The 24,453-nt window shown below is 39.4% G+C and overlaps 1 protein-coding gene across 1 annotated transcript in view; it reads right to left on the reverse strand.

Annotated features, from left to right (window-relative positions):
* The window catches only part of CPNE4 (copine 4), a gene marked incomplete at both ends in the record, with an annotated part of 190,701 nt that extends 167,447 nt beyond the window's left edge, over positions 1 to 23,254 (reverse strand). The window contains 2 exons of the mRNA XM_082277487.1: positions 13,915 to 14,102; positions 23,197 to 23,254. Coding sequence (XP_082133613.1) covers positions 13,915 to 14,102; positions 23,197 to 23,254 — 246 coding nt within the window. The remainder of the gene's footprint in view (positions 1 to 13,914; positions 14,103 to 23,196) is intronic.
* Positions 23,255 to 24,453: the final 1,199 nt, after the last annotated feature.

A 24,453-nucleotide genomic window follows, 5' to 3' on the forward strand; every position in this document is an offset into this window, starting at 1 on the left:
GGCAAAAAATCTCCACAAGTTGCAAAACAGCTTTACAGTTGAATTCAAAAATAACAGCTTTGGGTGGAACCAGAGTTGCATGTAGAATTTTAACTCGTTAAAGATAAGTCTCACTCTCCACCACAAGGTTAGCTATCATCAACATTTTCCACTATTATTAGAGAATTTCAATAAATTCCCAGGGAAAAATATAAATTATATATAGGAAAAAGGAAAATTTGTCTGTAATATTTTGGACATTACTTCATTATGGAGCTATTAGGCTAAATCAGGCAGAAGATCAATCAAGTCCCACCATACTAAGGAAGAAAGAATGGACACTCCCTACCAAATGGCATGAAGTTGTATCCAGGGAGGTTTAGGTCAGATATTAGGAAAAGCTTTTTTACCTAGATGATGGTCAGGCACTGAACAGGCTCCCTGGGAAGTGGTCACAGCACCAGCCTGACAGAGTCCAAGAAACATTTGGAGAATGCTCTCAGGCACATGGTGTGACTTCTGGGGATGTCCTGTGCAGGGCCAGGAGTTGGACTTGGTGATCCTTGTGGGTCCCTTCCAACTCAGGATATTCTGTGACAGCTTTTTCATTAAAAGAAGGAGTAAAACTAATGCAGAGATGGTCAAGGATCTACTCTGGGATTTAAATTAAAGAACGAAGGAATCAAGCAGGCAAGCTGTAGCGGGTTGAGTTCGAAACCGGGCAGAAAACACCAATTAAATGTAGTGGTTTTGGTTCAAAATATTCATTACTTACTTATTTTCCTTCTGTGAGATAAGAATTAGGAGAAAAGCAAAGCAGGCACAAACCTTAAACAGTTGCAGTACAATGAAAGAGTTTTATTACTAATAGAATTAAAAGTAAAGAGACAATAACAAAACAAAATTAAAGCAAATCTCCCCCCCCCCAGCACTTCTCTCCTTTTACCCAGCTCACACAAGGATAACAGAACATGGGATGTTAGTCAGTGTTCCAGTTCTTGAAAAGTCTCTCTCTTATGCTTAAGGGAAAAAAAGGGTTTTTCCTTCAGTTGCACGTGGTTCCCAAACTGCCACCAACAGCAGATCCGCCCGGAAACAAAACAATCTGCTGTGTGTAGAACATCTCTCCCATGAAAAATCTCACAGTTCCTTCACACTACAAAACATGGGCCATCACATGGGGTTATTCATCTTTTTAAGGATAAGTTCTTTTGGCCTGCACACAAAGGCTTTTTCTTTGCCACAAGTCTGTAGCAGTCTCTTACTACTTCTGTATAGCCTGGCATAGGCATTCTTCACAGGCACACGAAAATACTCCATCCCCCCCATGTTCTTCAAATGGATTAAAGAGACAAACAGTTTGTGGCATTACAGTTTCTTACCACGGCATGCAAGAAGGTTTCTTTTAAGCTGCGCGCCAGAATCGCGGCACCGCCCTCTTTTCTCCCGTCGCCATTTCCAGCTCCGTCCCACGGGACTCACTTCTCTTTCTCTCTGACTCTGACGCCGCCATGCTGAAGGGTGTTCTTGTTCAGCCTTTACGGTGGGGAAAGCCTCGCTCCCTTTGTGCTGCTGGCTGCGTGGTGTCTTCTTCAGTTCAGCACGAAGTGTGCTGGCTGCAGACAGGAGGCTCTGCCGGCTCCCGTTGACTCCGCCGGCTCCGCATGGAGAGGAGAGGGACCCGCCGGTCCCCAGAAGCCGCGCTGGATGGGTTTAGCTGTGAGCAGTCCATGGCTGGTTTGAGCTGTGAGCAGTCCATGGCTGGTTTTAGCTGCCTGCAGCTCTGGGACAGTCCCCCCCAGCCACCCAGGGTCCGTCCCGCAGCGTTGGGAAAGGGGGAAAGGGGGAAAGGGGCAGTGACCCCGGCCCGGCCCGGCGGGGCCGGGAGGCTCGGAGCCCCCCCCACCTCCCAGCAAGCGAGCTCCGACAAAAGGGAAAGTCCCGTCTTTCTGTGCGGTTTAAATATGTAAATTGTGAGAAGCGTAATTGGTCTTAAAGACTGTCCATCAACTCAGGGTCAACCCAATACACAAGCACAGGCCTTCAACAAACTAGGCACACACTGGGGACTAAAAAGTGTACTGAAACATCAGATGACAATGAACATAATGTCAATAACTTCAAAGAGAGAAACAAAGGCATGGGAATTTATATTGTATATTCCTGTGCAGAATAGGAAAGACACCTATATGGCAGCTGACAAGCCCAATATAAGCTGGAGAAGTGCAAATACAGTTTTAAAACAGAAAATGCCACTGTCAGTGAAAACAGTTCTGCATCCATGTGCAACCTGAAGGGCAGCCAGGGGAGTAAGGCTATTGAAGTTAGTCCAGCTCATTTGGCAGTGACACAGCATAAGCTTTTAAGTTTACCCCAGTTACAAGGCAACAGCAGACTAATCAGCCCTCAAACAGCACTTCTAGTTAAATACAACAAGATAAAATGATCATCCTGTTTCCCTGAAGAGGCATATAGAAGGGATGCAGTGCATCATTAGGTTCTGCATCAGCAGCTGGTTCTACACCAATGGCATACACGAGCCAGCTGGTGCCATAGCAAGTCAACGAGTTTTTCCAAATATTTGAAAAACAAAAGCCTCAAACCTCATATTTTAAATTGATCTGGTTTTTAATTGAAATTGAATTGGAAAACAAACCTTGAATCCCTCTGATTAAGTTTATCATTACAAATCCAGATTACCACAATGGACAGTTTTCTGCTTCAAAATCACAACATGCCACGTTGGTGGTGTGGAATAAAACTGAGTATCTCACAAAATTGTGACATTTACCTCTGATAGTTGCAGTTAATATTTTATGATGAATTTCAAACTAAAAAGTAGCTGAACAATACACTGTAGGCCTTTTGAACAAAACAATTATTCATAGGGAGCTACAGCAATGATTCCAGTTCCAATGACTTACGTGCTCTTCTAGAAGAGACTGTTCAAACCAAGAATTGGCTTGTCATGTATTTTTATTCTGCTATCTTTAAGTGCAAAAGCAGGTAAATTTATACAGATCACCTACGCAATCTACACCCAAATAGTATGGACTTTCTTTGGATTCACAGTGCCCTAAAATTTTCTTAGCAAATAAGCACCTTTGTAGAGCCAGAATTGGTAAAATTTTGCTTTGCTGTTAGCAGCAGTAGCATGGTGGTGGTAGCAGCCACTCCAAGCCCTCTGCTTGGAGAGGAGATTTTTTCAGCCCTGTTGCTTTCTTGTCTTCAGAGACTAGTCTTACTAGTTTACATCTAGGTTCCTCTTTCAGAGAATGCAAAGAGTGGCAAAGAAACAAGAGCAGAAATCACGATTCTGGTAGTTGATGCAATGTGGCTCTGCTTTGATTACCTGTTTTTACATGCAAAATTGTAAAGTTCTCAAGGGGAGAAAGAAAAAAATCAATCCTTTCAATTTTTCAAAAAAATTTTTAAAAAAATCAGGCAGATCCTGAAATATCTGTTAACAGATGAGGTCAGTGCATCTATACAGAAATGCATCTTGGACATTTCAATTCTCAGTCAGATTCCAGGGAGTCTGTATTCTGGCCTGGTTACAACATAACTGATACAATACATTTTTAAGCTACTACCAAACATGAGGGAAGATGCAAAACAGTGGTTCCAGTAAAACTGCTTTTACTTTCCTTTGCACAAACTTGAACTCCATCAATTCATGTCAACAGCACGTTCTCTTATTACGCAATGGTTTTAAACCAAACCAGCTTAATGAACTTGGTATCCCTGGTCAATCAGTATTTGAAAAGAAAACTTCTCAAAACACATTCGCAGTAATTCAGACTGTTTTTCTAAATCACTTATTTTCAGAGTTTCATAAGTGCTCTCTTCCTTCAGGAAACAATTTGTATTAGGCCCTAAAGCTCCTCACAGTAAACACAGAAGAGGCTCACACTGCTGACAATCTCTAAGTCCCATTCTGACGCTACAGGTTAAGAATCAGCGTACTGAATCAATCAAGTCAATTATCTACTTAAAAAGCAGCTCCAAAGATTCCTGTTTACTGTAGGTTTATCAAAATCTGTCAGACTACTGAAGTCAAACCAGGCTTAAAATCTGTTCTGGAGATGTGTGAGGTTTCTGTATCTATAAAAAACAGCTCATGAGAGGCAGGCATATAACTGAGGTAATCTGAAATGTGCATCTGCCTGCCCATGACAAAAGCAGCCTTAAACTCTCCATCCAAGTTTAAAATACTATGTATCTGATATATCACAGTGTCCCGCAGTGGTAGGAAGGAGAAGAGAGATCCAGGAGGCAGGAATTGTGCAGCAAGATTGATTTATTTAATTATTTTACAACTCTTTTACAGACTTTTTTCTTCATAGTCTAATTCGTCAAAGGATCAGCCACCCCTTGGGGTGATTGGCTAAAATCCTAAAACATCCATTGTCAAAATATTTTTTTCTACTGTACTATAAACAAATCTTGGCAAGGTCACAGGTGTTCATAGCTTATAGAACTCTACTAATATCTTCCGTGAGAGAGAAAAATATCTCACGGGACTGGAAAGAAGCAAGAGAAATTCTTCCTAGCAGCAATATTTGTATCCACATTGATAGATAATTAAACTGCAGGGGAAGTAAGCAAAAGAATTTTTTTTTTTTTTGGTGCTGCTGGCAGTATAGAATTCCTCCTATAGATATTCCTACCAAACCAGTTATTCAGGGTTAAGAAAGAGTGGAAGCACTGTAAAACCTTCTTTTTCTTGAAATCTTCCTTAGATAATGTGTGTGTATATATATATATATATGCATGCATATATATGACTGAGAACAGTGTGTAAGAGTCACAGCTTTCATGGAAAGCTATCCTGAGAAAAAGTCATGAAAAGTTAAGGAACCATGAATTAAGAACCATCAAATAGACAACATGGCTAAAGGCAGTATTTACAGGAATGCCTTAGGATGATTAGAAACACTGATGAAAGTACATTAACAACAAAGAAATATCTAGAACTGCATGGGAAGAGGAAATAATTCAGCTGCCCTGTTAATGAGGTAAAGAAAGCACTTTCATTAATATAGAGTAAAATATTTTGTTGGTTACAGTATTTTTACATCTTAAATCTCATAAATACAAGAACAGATAAGAACTCCTCTCAGTTCTTTCTTAGTATTTCATGTCTGCAATCCAATTGCTCAAAAGTTAAGATGAAGGCAAAATTTTCGAGTAACTTAAAACCGTTCAAAATGTTTCTACCAGCAACAATACACAAATGTCTGCAAAGTCATAGAGAAATCTGACAGCTGAGCACCCAACCCAGTTGGCTCCTCCACAGGAACAAATGTCAAGATAAGTGCATAGTGCTACTTGCAAACACAGACACACTCTAGCTGAAGACATCTGCTGGAGCGTGGCTATAGAGAAATTGTTCACCATGAAGGAACAGAGTTCCTCAGTCATTTCCATAACCCCTGATCCACTGCACATTGAAACAAGGATGTAAACAAGTACAGGTCATTCAGATTTTCATCTAAGCTAGTTCAGTATTGAACTGATTTTTAAGAATGTAAATATTTCCTAACAAAAAAATGACAACGTGATCCCACATTTCATTTCTATGGCTCTCCCATGGGATGATATACCAGGCAGAAGGTTCCTGGAAATCAGCCCCAACAGAAGATCTTCCTGGTAGAGGATGGTCCAGGCCACAGGTTCAGGGAGAGACCATGTGGCTTTTACCACCTCTCATACATAAGCATTCCAATTCCCTCCTGACTTCCCAGGAGTACATGTGGTTTTATTCAATTATGTAAACTTTGAGAAAATAACTCTTCACTCTCCATGACTTGAAGACAGGGGATTTGAAGAGGTTTAGTTGGACAGACACAGAAGCAGGCTTCCAGCTCTGGTAGAGAGGAATCATCCCGTTCAAATATGACCACTCTCAATAAGAACAAAGACATCTATTTTCCCTCCTTTGCACATGCATTACATTTCACAAACTCCACTACAAAGGCAGAAAATGATATTTGAGCTAGTGGAATAATACGATATTTCATATATATTGACTCAACATGACACTACTTGTTTCCAGTTGAGACAACATGTCTGATTCAAATGAGTTGAAGCTAAAAGACTAGCTGATTTAAAAAGACAGGATAAAAAGCACAGTGGCTGTATTTAAACGCTGAGACAAGGAAGAAGGCTCAAGAAAAAGCAACAGTGATGGATGAGATAAAAACAAGAGGGAGTTATTATAAAACAGATTTAAAATACATAAATAAACACATTATTACCTGGGGTCTAAAAAGAAATCTCATCAAAACCTAATGATGTTCATATCTCTGAGCTAGGCACAGGAGGAAAAAGTTCCCAGTACCAGCTTCTAATCAAACATTTGCCAACACAAAAAAATTACAGCCTTTAGTTTTCAGAATTCTAACTTTGCATAAGTAGTTGGGAAAGACCTGTGAGAGCATTCTCTTTCTTTTTAAGAAGAGTAATATAAATTACAGTTCCAGGCTTTGAGCTTGTGCATCTATATTTTTAAACATGTACTAAGTGCATTAGTGGCTGAACAGAATATTATGAATGATGCTGTGTAGGATATGGAGAAAAACTGCATAGCAGATTCCCTCCATGTGGAGAACTTTTCTTTTTCCAGAAAGAGTTAATGACAGGAGGCCCTCAGCAGGCAAACCCTTGGAAGAGAGGGTGCCTCCAAAATATTAGAAAGGAAAGGAAAGGCTTCGAAAGAAAAATATCCGATTAGATGAATTCAGACTGAGAACTCACCAAGATAAAACATTCAATTAGCCTGCAGCCTGACCTCACAGACTTCCAATGGTGCTTGAAAAAGATGAGCTGTCTTTGACAGTCACACCATACAAAAAGACTTCAAGGAAGTATACCAGGAACAGAAATCAGAAGCTAAAAGCAAATCTTGGCAGCAACAGAGGTTACCAAGTAGTTTTGAGTAAAGAAACATTCATTAGCATCAACAGAGACTTGATGAAAAAGGAGAAAGAAAAGTATGATATAAAATTATGAGGATGAAATAAACCATAAAGGCATATACACAGGCACAATGCCATGGTGTAAATAAAATCACAGCTTTCAGTTTGATGAGTGAAAACAAGGTAAGTCTAATGGCTCCTAAAAGACTTAAGCATCACCTTCTAGGAACATCCCTTGGGAAATGAATGCAGCCAGACTGCTCCCATTTATTCCTATGTCCAAAGGTCAGTAATCAACACCTGCACTCCCAGATCATCACCTGCAAGTTGTGAAGGGCATAGAGCTGTACACAAGACCAAATGCTCTGAAGACCTGAATGATCTGGGCAGGAGGGGCCAATCACCTTGACTGTCAGCCCCAAGTCAGGAAAGGTAGGACCTTGGCTACATTGTGGCTTCATTAGAAAGAATCCCATTGCCTTTCTTTCCTGATGAAGGTTGTGATCATTTCAGGTAAAGACTCAATTCTTCCCCATTGGCTTTCATAAATCACAATCTGCATGGATCCAATTTTACAACAGATGTAGAATTTCTTTAAAGACTTTGATCTACGCTTTGGCCAGAGAACATGCAGGTAGTATTTCCAATTATCAGCCTTCCCGAAGAGAAAAAATCCCAAATCTGCAAATGAATCAGAAGCTTCTTCACTATGAGATAGCTAATTTCTATTCAGTGAAAGGATCTCCTTGCCATCATATTAATCTGATATAAAATATAAGAATTTTGTAATTTCCTTTACTTGTCAGAGAATAATCTTCCTAAGATGGTATGTTCATCTTACTGTAACCCCCTTACTTACAATTAATTTTATACAGGATGTTTGTTCACCAAGTTGAAATCTTAAGAATGGAATGAGAAAAATAATATCTAGAATATGCTCTAGCATTGACTAGAGTATTATTTCAAAAATTTCTCCAAACCCCTCAAACATCCAATAAACCAGCCCACTGTGAAGCCTTGCAGTTTTTTAAAGCAGAGAATAAATCCCGAATCACGGCCCAGAAATCTCTGTGGAAATGCAACAACAGGTTATGGCACTGCATTTCTGCAATGCTCTAAAATAAACATAGCTCAAATAACTACCCAGACAAGCCCATGTTCTGTGACAGGTTAGGTATGCTGAATCTTCAAAATATAGATTGTCTTTTTATACAGTCACAGACAAATCAGAAGAATAAAATCCCAAATGACATTGAGAAAATGAGCAGGGACTTTCTCAGTGTCTCTTTTAATACAGGACCAAGGAACTTAAAATTAATCACCAAGAGGCAAGTTCAAAAAAGCCAAGTAATTTTACCTTATTCAACCCCCACTTAAGCTGCTGAACCCTTATGTCCCAGGATATCCTGAAATTTTATTTTTCATATACAAAAACTTTTTAAGTTACCTGAACTAAGTTATGGAAATTATTCTACCAACTTTTTTTTTTTTTTACAATTGCAAAGGCATAAACTTTTGTTTAAGAACTCCCTGAACTGCAGATCACTGAGAGCTGGAAGAACAAGCTGGAAAGACACTTTGATATTTCTGTGATCCCGTATTTCTTCACTGTCACCAACTAGCAACTAGACGCCAGATGGGGTTAGACAGCCTCAAGCCTCATTCTGTATAGCTGCTGGTGGTAGTTCTTATTTCTGATCATTGAAACTTCCAGTTCCATCCAAATGCTTCATCTATTACTTGTTCATCAAAATGAACTAAAAAGGATGTATTTTTTCACATTTACTTATATGTGGTGGGATTTTTCCCTCTCCACAGTATTTTTGTGTTTATTTTGGAACTGTTTGGTAGAGTCATGGAATATATCATCCCACAGACTCCCCTATTTCATGGCTTGTTGGCTTCTGCAGTGGGCTGTAACAGCCACAGATGGGTAACATGAAAGATACTTTTGGGTATCTATGGAAACCAATAGCTGAAGTCTGCCTCAGGGTCTTCTCTTCAGATCCTTCCCCCAGGCTAGGAAGGGGCAGGGAATCTCCCCCAGTCTCAAATATGGAGAGGAGAGAAATGTGGCAGCAGGTGCTGGGAATGGAAATAGAGCTGAGGTAGGTGAAATTCAGAAATGAAAGAAAAGAGAGAGCAGGACTAAGAGGAAAAGCAAATACAGATGAAGAGCAAGACTGTGTCCTTGCTATAGCCTGATTCTTATGAAGCCTGTTTAGTAGGCTCCACTGGTATGCTGTACCTTAACTAGTTTCATGCATTTCCTAGCTCACTGGTCTCTATCATCTGTTTGCACGAGGGTCTTTGTGGATGTGCAGGTTGATGTGAAAGGAAAAGGAAACCCAGAAAAACCAGTTTTGTTTGTTTAGTCTTGCCAAGCTGATCCTTGAAATGTCATGCTAAATTACAAGTGAATAACTTTTGTTTTAAGAATATCAACACACTTTTGTCAAAGCTCACTGAGTTTCACAAAGGGGACTTCAGACAATATTTCAACAAAAAATCTATTTCAGTAAACAAACTTATCCATTCTAGTGATTTCATCCAATTCCATCAAGACAAATTTTAGCACGTGCATGTTGTCTTTGGATGCTGCTTTATTTACTCTGCAGTTATTGAGATTTAATAAAAGCTTTGGGTAAAAAGCAAAACCTCCAGCTGGCTGTTCAAATCCACAAGGCAGCAGACACTCTACTGTCCTGCTGCTGAAAGCCAGAAGAGTACTATTACAGAAAGCCCTCCCCAGTTCCCAAACATGGCTACTTGTCTTCCTAAGCTCCTGTTCTCTTTTCATAGCTACAGACACCACATTCCATCTGGCTGTGCCAGGCTGTATGACACCTCCTGATCTCATGTAAATCTTGTATGACCAGACACAGCTCAGCAACTTACTCAGCTTTCAAAATAATGTGTACTACGGGTATTTGCCATATGCAGATGACCTGTGAAAAGGTCCACGCTAATTTCTTAGGAATAAGGAGTCAATGAGAATTCCAGTGCCAGCACATCTCAGCTGAAGACTCCAATGCTATACACAGTTAACATTTATTGCACATGGACATTCACACTCTAGGTGGGTAAAATAATCATTGGAGCAAAGGAATTTGTCATCATGTACCTCAGTCATTCATCATCTAATACTTAGTGCAATGTTTAAACTCCTTGAACACATTCAAATCAAAATGGAAAAAAAGCCATTGAATTATTATCTTAAACAGTTTTAAGTACAACATTTGGCCACCCTACAAGTGTGTACCTGCCTAAAATTAAGGCCAGAAGAGCTAAAATTTGGATCAGCAAATTGGCTTTTAGTACATAAATACAGCATCATCTTAAATTCTGCTGTATCACACCCTGTCATGTTAGGTTTCATGTGAGAGAAAGAGTAAACTGCTGATTTTCCTGGGAGACACAACATATCATTTACATTCTAGATTGGTGGAGATAGTGCTTTTCAGCCAGCACCAACACACATACAAAGAGAAATGTATGGGACGTGTCTGTGCACACTTGTGCATGTGCCGGTGTGTTTACAGAGAAACACCAGACAAGAAGAGAAAACCAGCAAGCTTATCTGTCCCAGAACTGGGGACAGCACCAAGAATTCTTTGAGTATTTGTCCAAGTTCCTAATGGTTTCACATCTGAGGAATTACGTGTCCCTCATCAAATCATCCAGGGAACTACAGGCCCACCAATTTCACCTCAGTTCCTGGGAAGTTGATCGAGCAGTTAATCCTAGGCACATTAAGGATAAGAAAATCATCATGAGTAGACAACCAGGAGAAAAGTCATGCCTGACCAACTTGACAAACTTCTAAGATGAAGTAGATCTACCTGGCCTGGTAGATGAGGGAAGAGGAGTGGATATTTTCCACCTGGACTCCAGTAAAGCCTTTGATGCTGCCTCCTGTTAAGATCTTCATAGAGGAGCTGTTGATACAGGGAATGGATGAGCAGACAGTGAGGTGGATTGAAAACTGTCCAGGTCCAGAGGCTGGTTATCAGGGAGACAAATTCTAGTTGGATGCCAGTGATTAGCAGTGGGCCACAGGGGTCAGTGCTGGATCCTGTTTAAGATCTTCATTAATGACCTGGATGATGGGGCAGACTGTACCTTCAGCAAGTTTGTAGGTGACACACCTGGAGCACTCAGGGGGCATCTTATGAATGTAATAGCTGAAGGGAAGGTCCAAAGACAACTGATCTGGGCTTCTTTTCACTGGTGGCTAGCAACAGAACCAGAGGTAATGGGCACTAGTTGAAACATAGGAAGATGAGGATACATATTTTCACTTGTGACAGTGATGAAGCACTGGCACAGGTTACCCAGGGAGTATGCAGAATCCTCCCTCTTACAGATACTCAAAAACACAGTCCTGGGCAACTGGCCCTAGGTGTCCTCACCTGATCAGCACATGGACCATGAGATCTCTAGAGGTCCCTTTCAACCTCACCAATTCTGTGTCCAGGAAACAAAAAACCAAACGAAATCCCCCAAAACTAAACAAAACAGGAAAACCACAATTAAAAAAAAAAAATCCAGAAGAATACTTAGATGTCATTTCCAATCTCTGGAAACTGCATCTACCCACTCTACAAGAGCATCAACACATTTTCATTCTATATTTACATGTGTGGGTGGCATAATTTACACAAACACACACATATGCACACACAGAACTGCAGAACTGAAAAAAAAATATTTCCTCAGCAACAGGCTGACATATTTTATCAAAATTATCCCAGAGACAAATGTGCACAGATTACTCACTTCTAGGGATTGTCTGCACCTGTAGAGCGACTCCCTCATATCCCAGGGTCTCTAACTTCATGCACAGTGCAACCCCATCAGCCTAAGCCCACATGCTTCAGCTGCATCTGGCCCAGGAGCAGCTGTGCAGCCAGCCCTCAGTACTTTCCATGGGTTTCAAAAGCACTTATATGCAAGAGCACAACCTACACAGACCTGTATATCAGACTCCACGCAACCAGAGAATGTGATCAGTATGTATATTTCAGTAATACTTTATCTTGCTACAGCATGTTTGGATCTCCAAGGGGTTTAAGGTATCTGGAAATTCAAGATCATTTCATGAAGGCACTAAATCCACACTCCTCAGTTCTACTCTTTTTTTTGGGTTGCCATTTAGTGACTCACTTCACTGGTAACTAGATCTTAGGTTTTTTTAATTATTACCTTGTCTGTTTTTTCAGGTCTTGCTGGATCATTGATTGCCATCAGCAGAAGATTCCTCCAGCCAAATTATGTTTTCAGCTATACCTGAGTGACTTTACTCAATTTAGCTCAGCAAATGGAACTTAATTAAAAATTCTGTTAGGAATGTGCTGGCCAGAAAAGACTCATCACATCAGAGTGGTTTTCGCTTTGCAGCACTGATAGGAACACGAACTAATAAAAACTTTTTCTTCATACTAAAATGAATGGCCTGGACTCTCACTAGACAGTAGGAGCAAATGATGTATGATGAGAATTGTATCAGTGGGTAGATCTGTTCAGCAAGAATTACTCTATTCATACAATCACTTTCCAAATTAAAAACCACATCAAATAGCAGGAATCTCCATTACTACATCAGAATATATAATTTTAATCTACTTACCCTGCCAAAGACAAACTGGATGTGAAATGCACACAAAGTTATTTGGAGAACTGAAACAGCACAAAAGTTTTCATTCTGTCCATTCCAAATGGGCATTTCATTTATTTTGACCTTTAATCCATTGCTTGGTTAATTTCTACTATTTGTGTCATTACACACAGTGCAGCTAAATGCTACTTTCTACACAGATACCTAAAATTACCTTTTTTTAGGCTAACTATTATATCACCCTAAATAATACATGGGCACACTGATTTTGTAGCACTAAAACAATGGCGAGAGTTTTATTTCTATTTATAGTCTGGTTTTCTACCAGGGATACGTCTAGTGGTTCCACAAGAGCAAACTAAGAAAAGAAGAAGAATACCATCAAAAAACCCTTAACTTTCCTAGGCTGGTGCTGGACTGCACTGGAAAAATTTCAGAGGTCCAGAGGTAAAAACGATTGGAATAAATTGAACAAAATCCTCAAAGTCTGACAAACTTGGCTGAAAATGCTAAATTAAAAGACCCCTAAATTTAAGATTTTGCTTTCTGCATATGCTCACCATTATTATTTTTATCTTTTCATAGATAACACAATCCTATGCTGAATGCTAAAACTCTTGAAAACAGACGGATGGATATGGACTCAAAATTAACTGGATTTAATACATTCGTAATTTTCTCTACATACTTTTTATTCTCTTTTTAAAGTCACAGCTTTTAGCTTGATTAAGCACAAACACTCAACTATAACTTTTAAGTAAAATAACCAACATGACATCATTAAAAGTATTACATTCCATTCTATATTTACAATTTTAATTTCTTTAAGACATCCTGTTTCCAGTTATGAAAGAAATCATTTCCATGATCAGGCAAAATAACACAAAGCAGGATTTTAATCAAACATGCAATCTGCAATACAAGGCAAATTGATAAGGCAAATACATTAGTTTTACTAACTCCAACAATGAATCCAACTGTAATGCTCAAAATTTGCAAATCAAGCTACTCTGCCACCAAATCCCTTGCCAAGTAATAATAAATCCTCCACTCTTCCACAGTATTCCTCTTCTTTATATTGTAATGCCTGGCGGTCACTATCACTATCTCTGCTATTATATAGCTTTTATGAAAAAAGAAGCCCTAAAGAAAAAAGTTTTATGATGCTTCATTCTTTATTCATCTCGATTTTTAATCTGACTCCAAAGAGAAGTTTAAAGTTTCTGATTCAAAGTATGTTAGGGTTAATGGAAAATCTCCCTTCACTCTTACAAGATTATGCCACAGGCTTCAAATTGCTTCTTCTCTTTATTGTTCTTGCTATTTCAATTTTGCCTCAGTTTGTCTATGCCATCCGAAAGTGCCAGAAGAATCAATTTTTTTTTATTAAACACTCACCTCAAACCACTGGCCATGCGACTGCATTTTAAGGATGACACAAGGATCTGGTTTTGAGAGGGCATCCCTGTCTGATATGCCTTTGCATGTGACTCGCAGCTCCACTTTAGTCAGGCATGGGCTGTTAAAAATTCCCAAGGTATTGGCTGCTGATTCATAGATGTTGCTCATTTTCTTCATTCCTTGTTCTGAAAGAAAGAAAAGCTCTATTAAAGATGGTGCACACACAGTACAGCCCCTCGTTCCACACAGACGCCAATGCAAAGTTCTGCTAGACAATAACTGTGAATGAGAGCCAGAGCCTGAGGGGAAAGAATAAAATCAAAGGAATCCCTATAGAACAAAGAAATAATAATCTCATATGTTTATAAGTAAGCCAAGTTTAGAACAAAATTTTCCACCATGCCTCTGAACTCTGGGGGTGAACTGTGACCTCAACCTCCAGCTCTCTTCCTGCTTATAGAGCCATATTTCCCCAGGCCAAAGGATAGATACACAGCATGGTAACTTCAAATTTCTTATGGTAACACCTTAACAAGGGTAAACTAAATTTGTTCAGCATACCTCCAATCTGCTTTTATTTCTCTCTATTCCTTCTAAAGAGTATGCACTACTTGTTACACAAACTTTTGGCATAAATGCCATAGAAGGACCCTTTCATACCAACCTTAAATTCCAAAATACATTTCACTGTTTCCACACATACTGCAGAAGATTACCTGCCTCCATTCCTAAGCAAGTAGCCAAGATTGATGTTCTAAACAGAAGGGCAGAATATTTATGCTGGCATGTTTTGTTGTTATGGAGTGTTTGCTCTTTTGGGTCAAGAATCAGAGTTACATGAACACAGATGGCTGGAATAACAGGGACCTCCAACCCTTACTTCACTGTGAACACCACCACCAATCTTGTAGCAAGAATTTCTCTCAAGAGAAGCAACAAAAATATTTTAACACAGAGCTTACCAAAAATCCCTATATGGCCATTTTTGCATCAATAAAGAATGTGGGAACACTCTAATTTGCACATTTGTTCCGAGCTTCAGCCTGACCCTTTAAAAATCTTCTTCCTAATACCTGGACTACTGCCTTCATCACCTTACCTCATACATAACAGCCACAAAGTATGAATTTCATACTTCTAGAGGGCAGATTTGTCTTGCCAGTTAATCAGCAAGCCTTTTTTATGCTCTGTTTCAAATCTTTTCACTGTCTCTTCCACAACATCCTGTTCTCAGAGGTTAATGATTTTTGAGAACTGTTTTGATAAAAGTTAAATTTCAAGATATGGAAATGAAAGTAAAGTTTTCTTTCCCCAAATCTTCCAAGTTAAAAATAAACTCAAAACCCACAAAATCACACCCATCCAGTTTTTCTATGAATTAGAAAGGTAAAATTAGAAAGGTATTTCTCAATTCAGAGTAAGAGGAGTTGGCAATTTAGTGCTAACCTCTGATACATACAGACAGATTTCAGGTACGTAAGTCTGAATGGTGAGGCAGATTATCTGCTCCCCCGGCAGAAGGGATAAAATCTTGTTAACAACTTACAATTTTTCAAATCTGTACAACAACTTACTGACCATTGATCTGCTGTGAATACCCCATTCAGACAGACCTGAAGTGAGCCCAAGTGGACCACAACCACTCTCTGAAGCGCAGGCTCTACAGGCATATTTGAAATGTGAGCCACACCACAAACATAGTGCCTGACACCCTAAGATCAAAACAGTCACCTTCAGCCCCTCCCAGTTACTTGTAAATATTGTCTAAACTACTGTTCCTTGGATTTACTGCTAGGAAAGAAACATGACTGAGAAAACAGGCAAAACTAAAGAAGATATGGAAAAGGTAATGATATCAGGCTATGTTATAAAGCAAGGGACTGGAGAGACTGTTGTCTAATTATTCATCATTTTATAATCCCATCTCCTTCAGAAAGCTGCTCAACAAGCTCATCCCACAGATTTACAAGACATTTTAACATGTTGCCCTTTCCAAATTGAAAACCATTCGAAAATTGGGTTAATTCTGTCTCATGCACATCATACATCATTAATAAAATGTCATCCTTTGTGCAGAAATAGGCTGGTGATTTAATTAAACTGGATGATTTCAACACTGAAGAGAAGAGGAAAAAGTAGCAGAGTGAGGGGGAGAGATGTATTTTTCTTCCTCCTACAATAATTATACACTGGTTTTTCAGAACAGCGGGTAAGTACAAAAATTATATTTTTTTTTATCACTACAACTATTATTTCAGCTTTTGCAAGTTCTAAATTTATCAATGGAAAAGATCAAGCCACAGCCTTATTCTTTTGTCTCATTATATTCTTCCTTTAATATAATCACCAGCCTGGGCTGTTGTGCTGATGTCACATCAGGAAGCTGGAGGCCTGGAAAACAGATTTTGAGCCTACTGAAAGTGGCTAAAAAAGGTATTATTTTGCACAAACATAGACATAGATAGTGTAAGAAGTTTTTTTTCAATTAACTACATACATTATTGATGGAGGAAAAAATTATTCATTTTTCTTTGCTCAAACTCTTTCAGTTCTTTAGAACCTTGTTATTCCTTAAATCTCCACATGGCTTCAATATTCACAGAACACGAGCTGTACCCATTAGAGGAAAGCAATGGCACAGATACAAAAAGTAAGTGAGATAAGTGATAGGTCACATATTACTGAAGTTTTCATTTCATTGTTGCATACATTCTCTCTCATTTCCTCTGGAAATTTTCCTCCGGAAAACAGGAAAGCGATGGATCACATGCTTCCCACACAAACTTCCTAGCCAGTGCTAAACTGAACTGAATGGGGAAGCAAAACCAGGCCTTTTGTTTTCACCTCTCCATGGTGAAACATCAAGAAGTAACAGCTGGAAAAAAATTAAAAGTGCACTATGCTGAAATTGAAATGTAATAGGTTACAAAAAAAACCCAAACCAATGAAACCCCCCAAAAACCCCCCAAAGAATGTGTCACATACAAAGAAAAGGTGAGAACCGTGAAGACAGGTCACTGTCTCCGCTCTCTCAAACATATTCTGTACCTGGCATACTTAGAGCTCATTTACTAGAAATTAAAATGCTCTTTTGACCTTTTCAAAGAGATTGATGGCTCAAAGGGATCTTATTGATATATATGATGAGATGGGAAATTAAGGACATGAAGCCAAATTCTTCTCAGTAGCGCCCAGAGACAGGACAAGAGGCAACTGGCACAAACTGAAATTCAGGAAATTGTGATTAAAGAAAAGGAAACTTTTTACTATAAGTTTGGTTGAACACTGATACATGCTTCTTGCAGAACTTGTAAAGTCTTCATCCTTAGAGATACCCAAAACTTGTTGGGACATGGCACCCAAAACTTGTCAGGGCATGGCCCTACTATAAGCAGAGCAACCTACTTTAAGCAGAGACTTAGAATAGATGATCTGTAGAAGTGATTTCCAACCTCTTCTACTCTGTAACTATGCAGAAAACAAATTATAAACTTTTTAGGGTACAGACTGTGCTACGTTGTTGAGTACTAATCAATTATTTGGGTCCCTTGGCTCCAAAGCCATGCAGAAAATCAAAATAAATATATAAGCCCGGCATTTCTGGTACAAAGTAGTGCTACAAAGGCTCCCACCTGTAGGTATTCCATGAAAAGCAGCAGCACACGAGTTCAGAAAATTGTGCCTGCCTAGATACGATTATGATTGGATTATGATGAAAATCAGTATTACACATTTGACTGCTACATCTTTCTCTGTTCAGGGGGACGAAATGACTTAAAAATGTTCGTCGCCTAGTGCCTGCAGAAGTTAGGATCTTTGTGACATAGAACACAAGCAGTACATGCCTGTCTCTGGGATCTAGAAGACTTGAATTCAGCTCACACAGTCAGATCCACCCTGTTACAAAAAGGTAAGCCACACAACCTCTCCACAAACTCATAACCAGGCTCCTTAGATTCACCATGAAATAAATCCAAGTTTCTATCTGAATTCAGATTTCAAGTTTTCTCCTCTGCCCACAGTGTCATTTTGCTCTCCTACACACACAATGTCCAAAAAGCTTTTCTGAAAGCTGTCTGGGTGAAAAATGAAGAGGTGGCTCCCTGCAGCACCTTGTGAAGAATCAGGGAAACATTCACACTCAGCCTCACCTTCAGTTCAGGTAATAAGTGAGCAGCAAATAAGAAAGATGCTGAGATTAAAAGAAGTAACCAGTGTGCTTTGCATTTAGAAAAAGGTCTTGTTATTCAGAAACCTGTATTCCAGACCAAACCACATGCAAATGAATTTGGGGGTTGCAGGTTTCCCATCACCATATGTTGAGAATTGTGTCTGAATTATTTTATTGGCACTTTGGTGATGAAATGAAAATGACCTAATAGCATCTGCCTGCTTCTACAGAAGTAAACAGCAAGAGTCTGCTCCTGGAAAGGTAAATTATGTTTGCAGTTATGTGCACATGGTGGGAAACACCAATAGTAGAGTTACATTACATAAGAGCTGTGAGTAATTGCCTCCAAAAGAGAGCAGACCTAAAACCACTGGATGTTGTGGCACTAGCTGCTCCCTACATATTTATACTTATAAATTATATATGGGAGAAACATTTAGTATTCAAAACATAAGAACAGCTTAACTGTCTAGACAGGAAGCTTTGTACCTACAGTTTCTGGATCTTCCAGGGTTTAAAGTCTAATAAAAGGAAATATGAAAACCAAGTCTACAGTTACAAGTTAAAATTAATAGAACTCAGTTAAACAAAATACAGTAAGAGCAATATTTATAGAAAAGGCTGAAATTCTGTTGGGCATTCAGGAAGAATAGTTTTTAAAAGCTCCTCTGTTTAGTGACTTGTTCAGCTCCAGCAGAATGTAGGCCATGGACCCCCTCAGGGAATGACAGTAATTGAGGTAAGTAATCACTTTTCTTTAAGAAATTTTATGTAATTGGGAATTCCCAGTCTCTAGTAATTACTGTATCAGCTGTTGGCACTAAAGCTTCCTTGGTTGTGAAAAGCAAATCCATTCCTTCACATTCAGCTGTAAATAAGCTTTGTACAAATGAGGAAAGGTGGGAATTCATCAGGAGTTCCTGATTCAGCAAGTTCATTAAATAAATATTCCATGTACTTAACCAGGAGCTCACTAAGACACCTGGCTTGCCCAGGTCTGAACAGAGACCCCAGCATGACAGGGAAAGCAGATCTATCTTTATTATGATATGTATTAAGGTTTTTTCATTATGTCTGATCTTTGTTGTTGCTGTGGCCATTGCCTTGGCCTTTCTCTGTGCATCTCTGGAAACTTCTCATGAACAATCAGTGCTATCTTAAAACGTAGTCATTCAATAACTTATCTTTGACCATGTTCCTAGACCCCTGGTTATCAGCCATATCTCAAATCACTCACAAGACTTTCCTGTTGGCATTAAAAAATTATCCTGGTCAACATCAACTACATTATAAATTGCTACAGAACTTTAAATGATCATAGATAATATAGACATAATTCCAGCTGCCAAAATTAATTTGAAAATGAATTATTATGTACAGAAAAGTCAATAGGTTAGCTAGATCCCTCCACAGGATAGTCTGTGCAATTAAAAATACAATTTTTCCTCCTTCACTTTGATTATCTGACAACTATTAACAAAAATTTATTTAAAGTTACACCTACCAGAGTTTGATAAAGGCCTTTGAAAAATGAGCAGTAAACTCAGTAAGGAAGGGGGATCTGGAGAATCCAAAGCAATGCTATTGTGAACAATGAGACAGATCTGATAATGCAAGTAATCTATTTGGACAGTAGGGGAGAAGGTTCAGAACAAAGTGCCAGCAGTGTAAACAGAAATATACACACACTGACAGTTCAAAGGGACTCATTACCATGGAACCAACTGTTCCAATTATAAGGGAAGAAGGGAAAGTCACTGGAAAGAAACTGAGACATCTAATGCATGACAAAACGCTGTACAAAACTGTGATGCACCTATACCAGTAACCCCATTTCAGTTAAGAGAGGGAAAATCCCCAAGATAACTGGAGCCCTGGGAGATGCTTGAATGTGCCCAGATCAGGATGCTCTGAGCAGCTCCCACTGAAGTCAGACTCAGTATAATGCAAAGCACCTAAAGAGTCAGTGCTAAAACACATATATTCTATTGTCCCCTACTGGAAGAGCAAATCTAAGACTTGCAACCTGGGTCCTCCAGCATGTACCTAATGCCATCAGTCACCTCTTACTTCACAGAGCTCCCACTGTCTTCCTTCTTACAGTGCTGTAAAATATGCAGGGGAAGAGAAATGAAAAATTCACTAATACAAAAACCAGAAGACTGGATGAATACAAGACCAAAATAACCTTCCTGGGGATAAATGCAGACAACTTCCCTACTAGAAAGCACTATCAATGCTTATTACTGGAAAAGTAGCAGAGATTTTTTCACAGAATTAGCCAAAGTCTGCTGCATCTACATTCACTGGATTTGTACCAGACACAAGGAGTCTGCCTCTCCCGCAGCAAGGCTGGCTCACAGGCTGGCTTCAGAGGGTGTGTATCCAGTCTTGTTTATGAAATGACACCTTCTAAGACAGTGTGTTGGTTTAGTATGGTAACAGAATGTATTTTATTTGGAACAGTGTAGAAGCTAGAGAGAAAACAGACTGGCTCATCAGTATGCTGACACACAGGAACACACACAACTGTCCTCTTATCCACAGTCTTGTTTCCTTAAATATGCCCGTCCAAAGCCTTCACTTGCAACTCAATATTGTCAAGCAAAAACATTAAATAGTCCCAGTGTTCTTCTTCCAAATCATGAAAATGGCATATTTTACCTCAGAAAACATTAATAAAAATGGCTTTGTTCTTAATTTCATTTCTATTTCCAAAACCATTAGAACTGTTCTACAGCCCTTTCTCACAATTATAAAAGTTAAAAATGTATTTAAAAAGCAAGATAAATAAATGCCTGCAAAGTTCACACTGTTCTATACCATGACTCCCTGAGCTGATGATTTACAAGCAGGACTGAATAATATGAAGTCCCAGTAAAATTCAGGCTGCCACAAGTAAATGATTTGCCTGCTGGTTTGGGTATTGGTTCTCAAGAGTCTGGAGTACTACTTTTGAGATGATAATACCTGAAGCTGGGAATGCAGGGATTAAGCATCGATACATGGAAAAAAGCTCAGGACCACTGAATCACTTCAAACACCACACTGAGGGGTTACACACACACAAAAACCAAACCTACTCTATGCAAGTGGATTGTGAATGTAAGTGACATGTAAGCCTAGTAAATCAGAGAAATGTAATTTAATCTCTCTAATCCACAATTTCAAAGCTACTACCATGTGATACTTATTTGACTGCTTACCACTAAATGCCATTACAATTTTCTTAGGCTTGCCATTTCAGTCTGCTGCTTTCACTAAGTGATATATCAAATGAAACACAGAAACAAAAGTATATTCACTCCAATGATATGTGTTTGCTGCTTTTTTTAAAATTGGTTCTCCCAATTAGGTATTAGAGTGGAAAATAAAAGTGTCTTAGCAAGAAATGAAGCTTTACAACATAGTTACTTATCCACAAATCTTAAATAATTGGATATTTTGCTATACGTCAAAGAAAGATAAGCCTGGAACAAAATCAAATAATCCCAGCACTCTTAAGGTGTAGCAGTCAAAATTCCGGTATCAAATCCAACTGAGAGCCTTTGGAATATGTTTGAGGCAAAATAATTCTTGAAATAATTAGACAACTCTGAACAACAAGAAAGACGTATAGTCTACTACATTAATCCTTGCCTTATCATCTGCACTTGCATAAAATACATTTGAAATTACAATTACCCTTTATCCACCATGCAAAAGCACACTGTCTATTAGCTAGAGGAGAATCATAGAACTGTTTACATTGAAAAGACCCTTAAGATCACCGAGTCCAACCATTAATCCAGCACTGCCAAGTCCACCACTAATCCATGTCCCTAAGCATCACATGTACACATCTTTTAAGTACCTGCAAGGATGCTAAATCAACCACTTCCCTGGGCAGCCTGTTCCAGTGCTTTACAACCCTTTTGGTGAAGAATTTTTCTCCTAATATCCAATCTAAACCTCCCCTAGTGCAACTTGAGGCCTTTTCCTCTCGTCATATTGCTCGTTACTTGGGAGTGAAGCAGCAAGTTGTGTTCCTCAGCTATACTCAATTACACCAGAGTATGTATATAAACACATGCAATGCCTGGAAGAGTTTATCCATTTACAGATGTAACACATTGCAAACAGCTAATTTTCCTCAACAGATGGCTACAGTGGCTCTTCCTGCAGCATAAACATGATTCTACAAGAGAAGTTGCCTCCTGCTCCTGATCCAAAGACAGGCACATCAAGAACAGTGAGGAAGGACCTCCCATTTACTGTTTAGTTACTGCATTTGGAATACAACCAGAAGGTCTACCTGCTGTAGGTTGGCTCAGGGCTTCCTAGCAGTGTGAGAAAAACTGAATTTATCGATTATACAGGAGTGCTCCTGGGGCCACAATGAGCCCAAAACTGGGACAGAGCTTTAAAGTCAAGTTGGTCTGTCAGGTAGAGCAGGAGGAGAAGAAAGGGAGCAGTGGATAGTGCTGCAAGCAGTTGCTCTCTCACTTCATAGTTGCTCCCCCTACATGCTCGACCCCTTTTTCAGCAACAAGCAGAACTCCTATGGCCTCCCAGGACTCTGACAGACAAGGAGCAAACTGCCCACTCTCAGGAGGGTGCTGGGTAATGAACACCTTTACGTGATGGCTGGAGCCAGCCCTGAGTTCATTGCCTTCGCAACATAGGTTTAGGGACAACACACTTTGTTTAAGTTAGACCCTGAGCCTTTCTTGTCTTCTTGTCATTTACTTACTATTTTCTTTCCAAGATCCTTGATCAAATATTTGAAGAGTCACCCATGAGACTTAGGCCAAGCACACTTTGCTACTGTCTCAGCTAAATCGGCAAGGGATACAATCACATTGCAGCTCCAACTGCAGGCATGAGAAAAGCTGTGACAGCCAAATTATATCTATATGGAGAGTGTTAATTTCTTTCCTAGATTAATTTCTATTAGCTTATTCTGACTTTCCTCTAGGAAGCTATATCCTACTCCATATTGGGAGTGTTTTGCCATCTCAGTACCACCATACCATGAGAGATTCAGTCTCCAAATAAGCCAGTTGATATTTTTGGTATCAAATTGATTCACAAAAGAATTGCAGCATGCTCTCAGCAAAAAGTCCTACCAGTGCCAAATGTACCGCTGGTGCCAGTGCCGGGCCATTCCTCTGCTGGCGTGTTCATGTTTCCCAGGATCTGTGCTCTACTGGGCTACCAAAGATGGGTCTTAACGTGTCGGGACACAGCGCAGCCCCACAGAGATCCTAACCTGGGCCCTGGAAGCAACAGAGCTCTGTCAGCAATGTTATAGTAGACCTACATCCTTCTGACGCAGCGCCAAGACTTTGGCTAAATAACACTTTCAAAACAAGCTCTAGAAATCCAAGCCACCAAGAATTTTCAAGTGTTTCTCTCCCTCAGGAATTCTTGAGATGTGAGAAATACCTGTGTTGTCAACAATAAAGATGAGAAGCAAGATACTTGGAATGTCTTTTATAAAACTTTGTCTGACATGAGGTTGTCCCTTAAGCACTTCTAAAAGTAACCTATGAGTGTACACAAGAGATATGTCTTCCTTTTGAAATCTGCAAGTCCCCACCAGTCTTTGTTAGCATATACTGACAACAAAAGGGCAAAACAAACAATTCAGCTCTGATAGTTATTACAGAGTTAGAGGTAGAGAGAAGGGGTTCTCAGCTCCCAGAATGATGCACACAAAAAAAAGGAACTCACATAGTCAGTATTGATGGAAGTCCTACTGCCAACTGCCACACACAAAAAACACCGTAACACCTGCTGGTATTGACATCACTGCCTGGTAGGAGAACATTTCATGAAATTCACATTAGGCAAGCTGTACCCCTAAGATTTGGGCACATATTGCACAGGGCTTCACCTACATTCATCTGTCTTTAAAGGACAAATTTATACAAAGTGCAATAAAGTCCATGAACCATCCACTGTTAACAGAGAGAAAGGAATGCCAATAAGCCAGTAGTGATGGCACTCGAGGGAGAAGAGACACAAGAGGCTGGTATTGAAGTTCCAGCCAGATGTTTCCACTTCACAAATGCAACCACTATGGTCAGATTATCTAAGACATAGTTCTGTATGAATTGAGAATTGAAAGTCATTCCTAGGCTTTCTCTCCAGACCTGTGAAACTCTTAATTCCTTCCCTCACGTGCCCTCTGCTGAATATGATTGCTCTTCAAACAGGAATTTATCTACTCTCTTACAATGTGTGTTGAAAGACAGTTGCAAAGCATCAGGGACATAAGGAATGGTAAAACAGGGTCATCAGGATATTCCCTAAGAGCACAGAAGAGTAGAACTAGCCTCAGTAGATATCCCATCATGCCAAATAGGAGTGGTGATAACTAA

The sequence above is a fragment of the Coloeus monedula genome (assembly GCF_965178545.1).
Source record: "Coloeus monedula genome assembly, chromosome: 1".
Classification (NCBI taxonomy): Eukaryota; Metazoa; Chordata; class Aves; order Passeriformes; family Corvidae; genus Coloeus; species Coloeus monedula.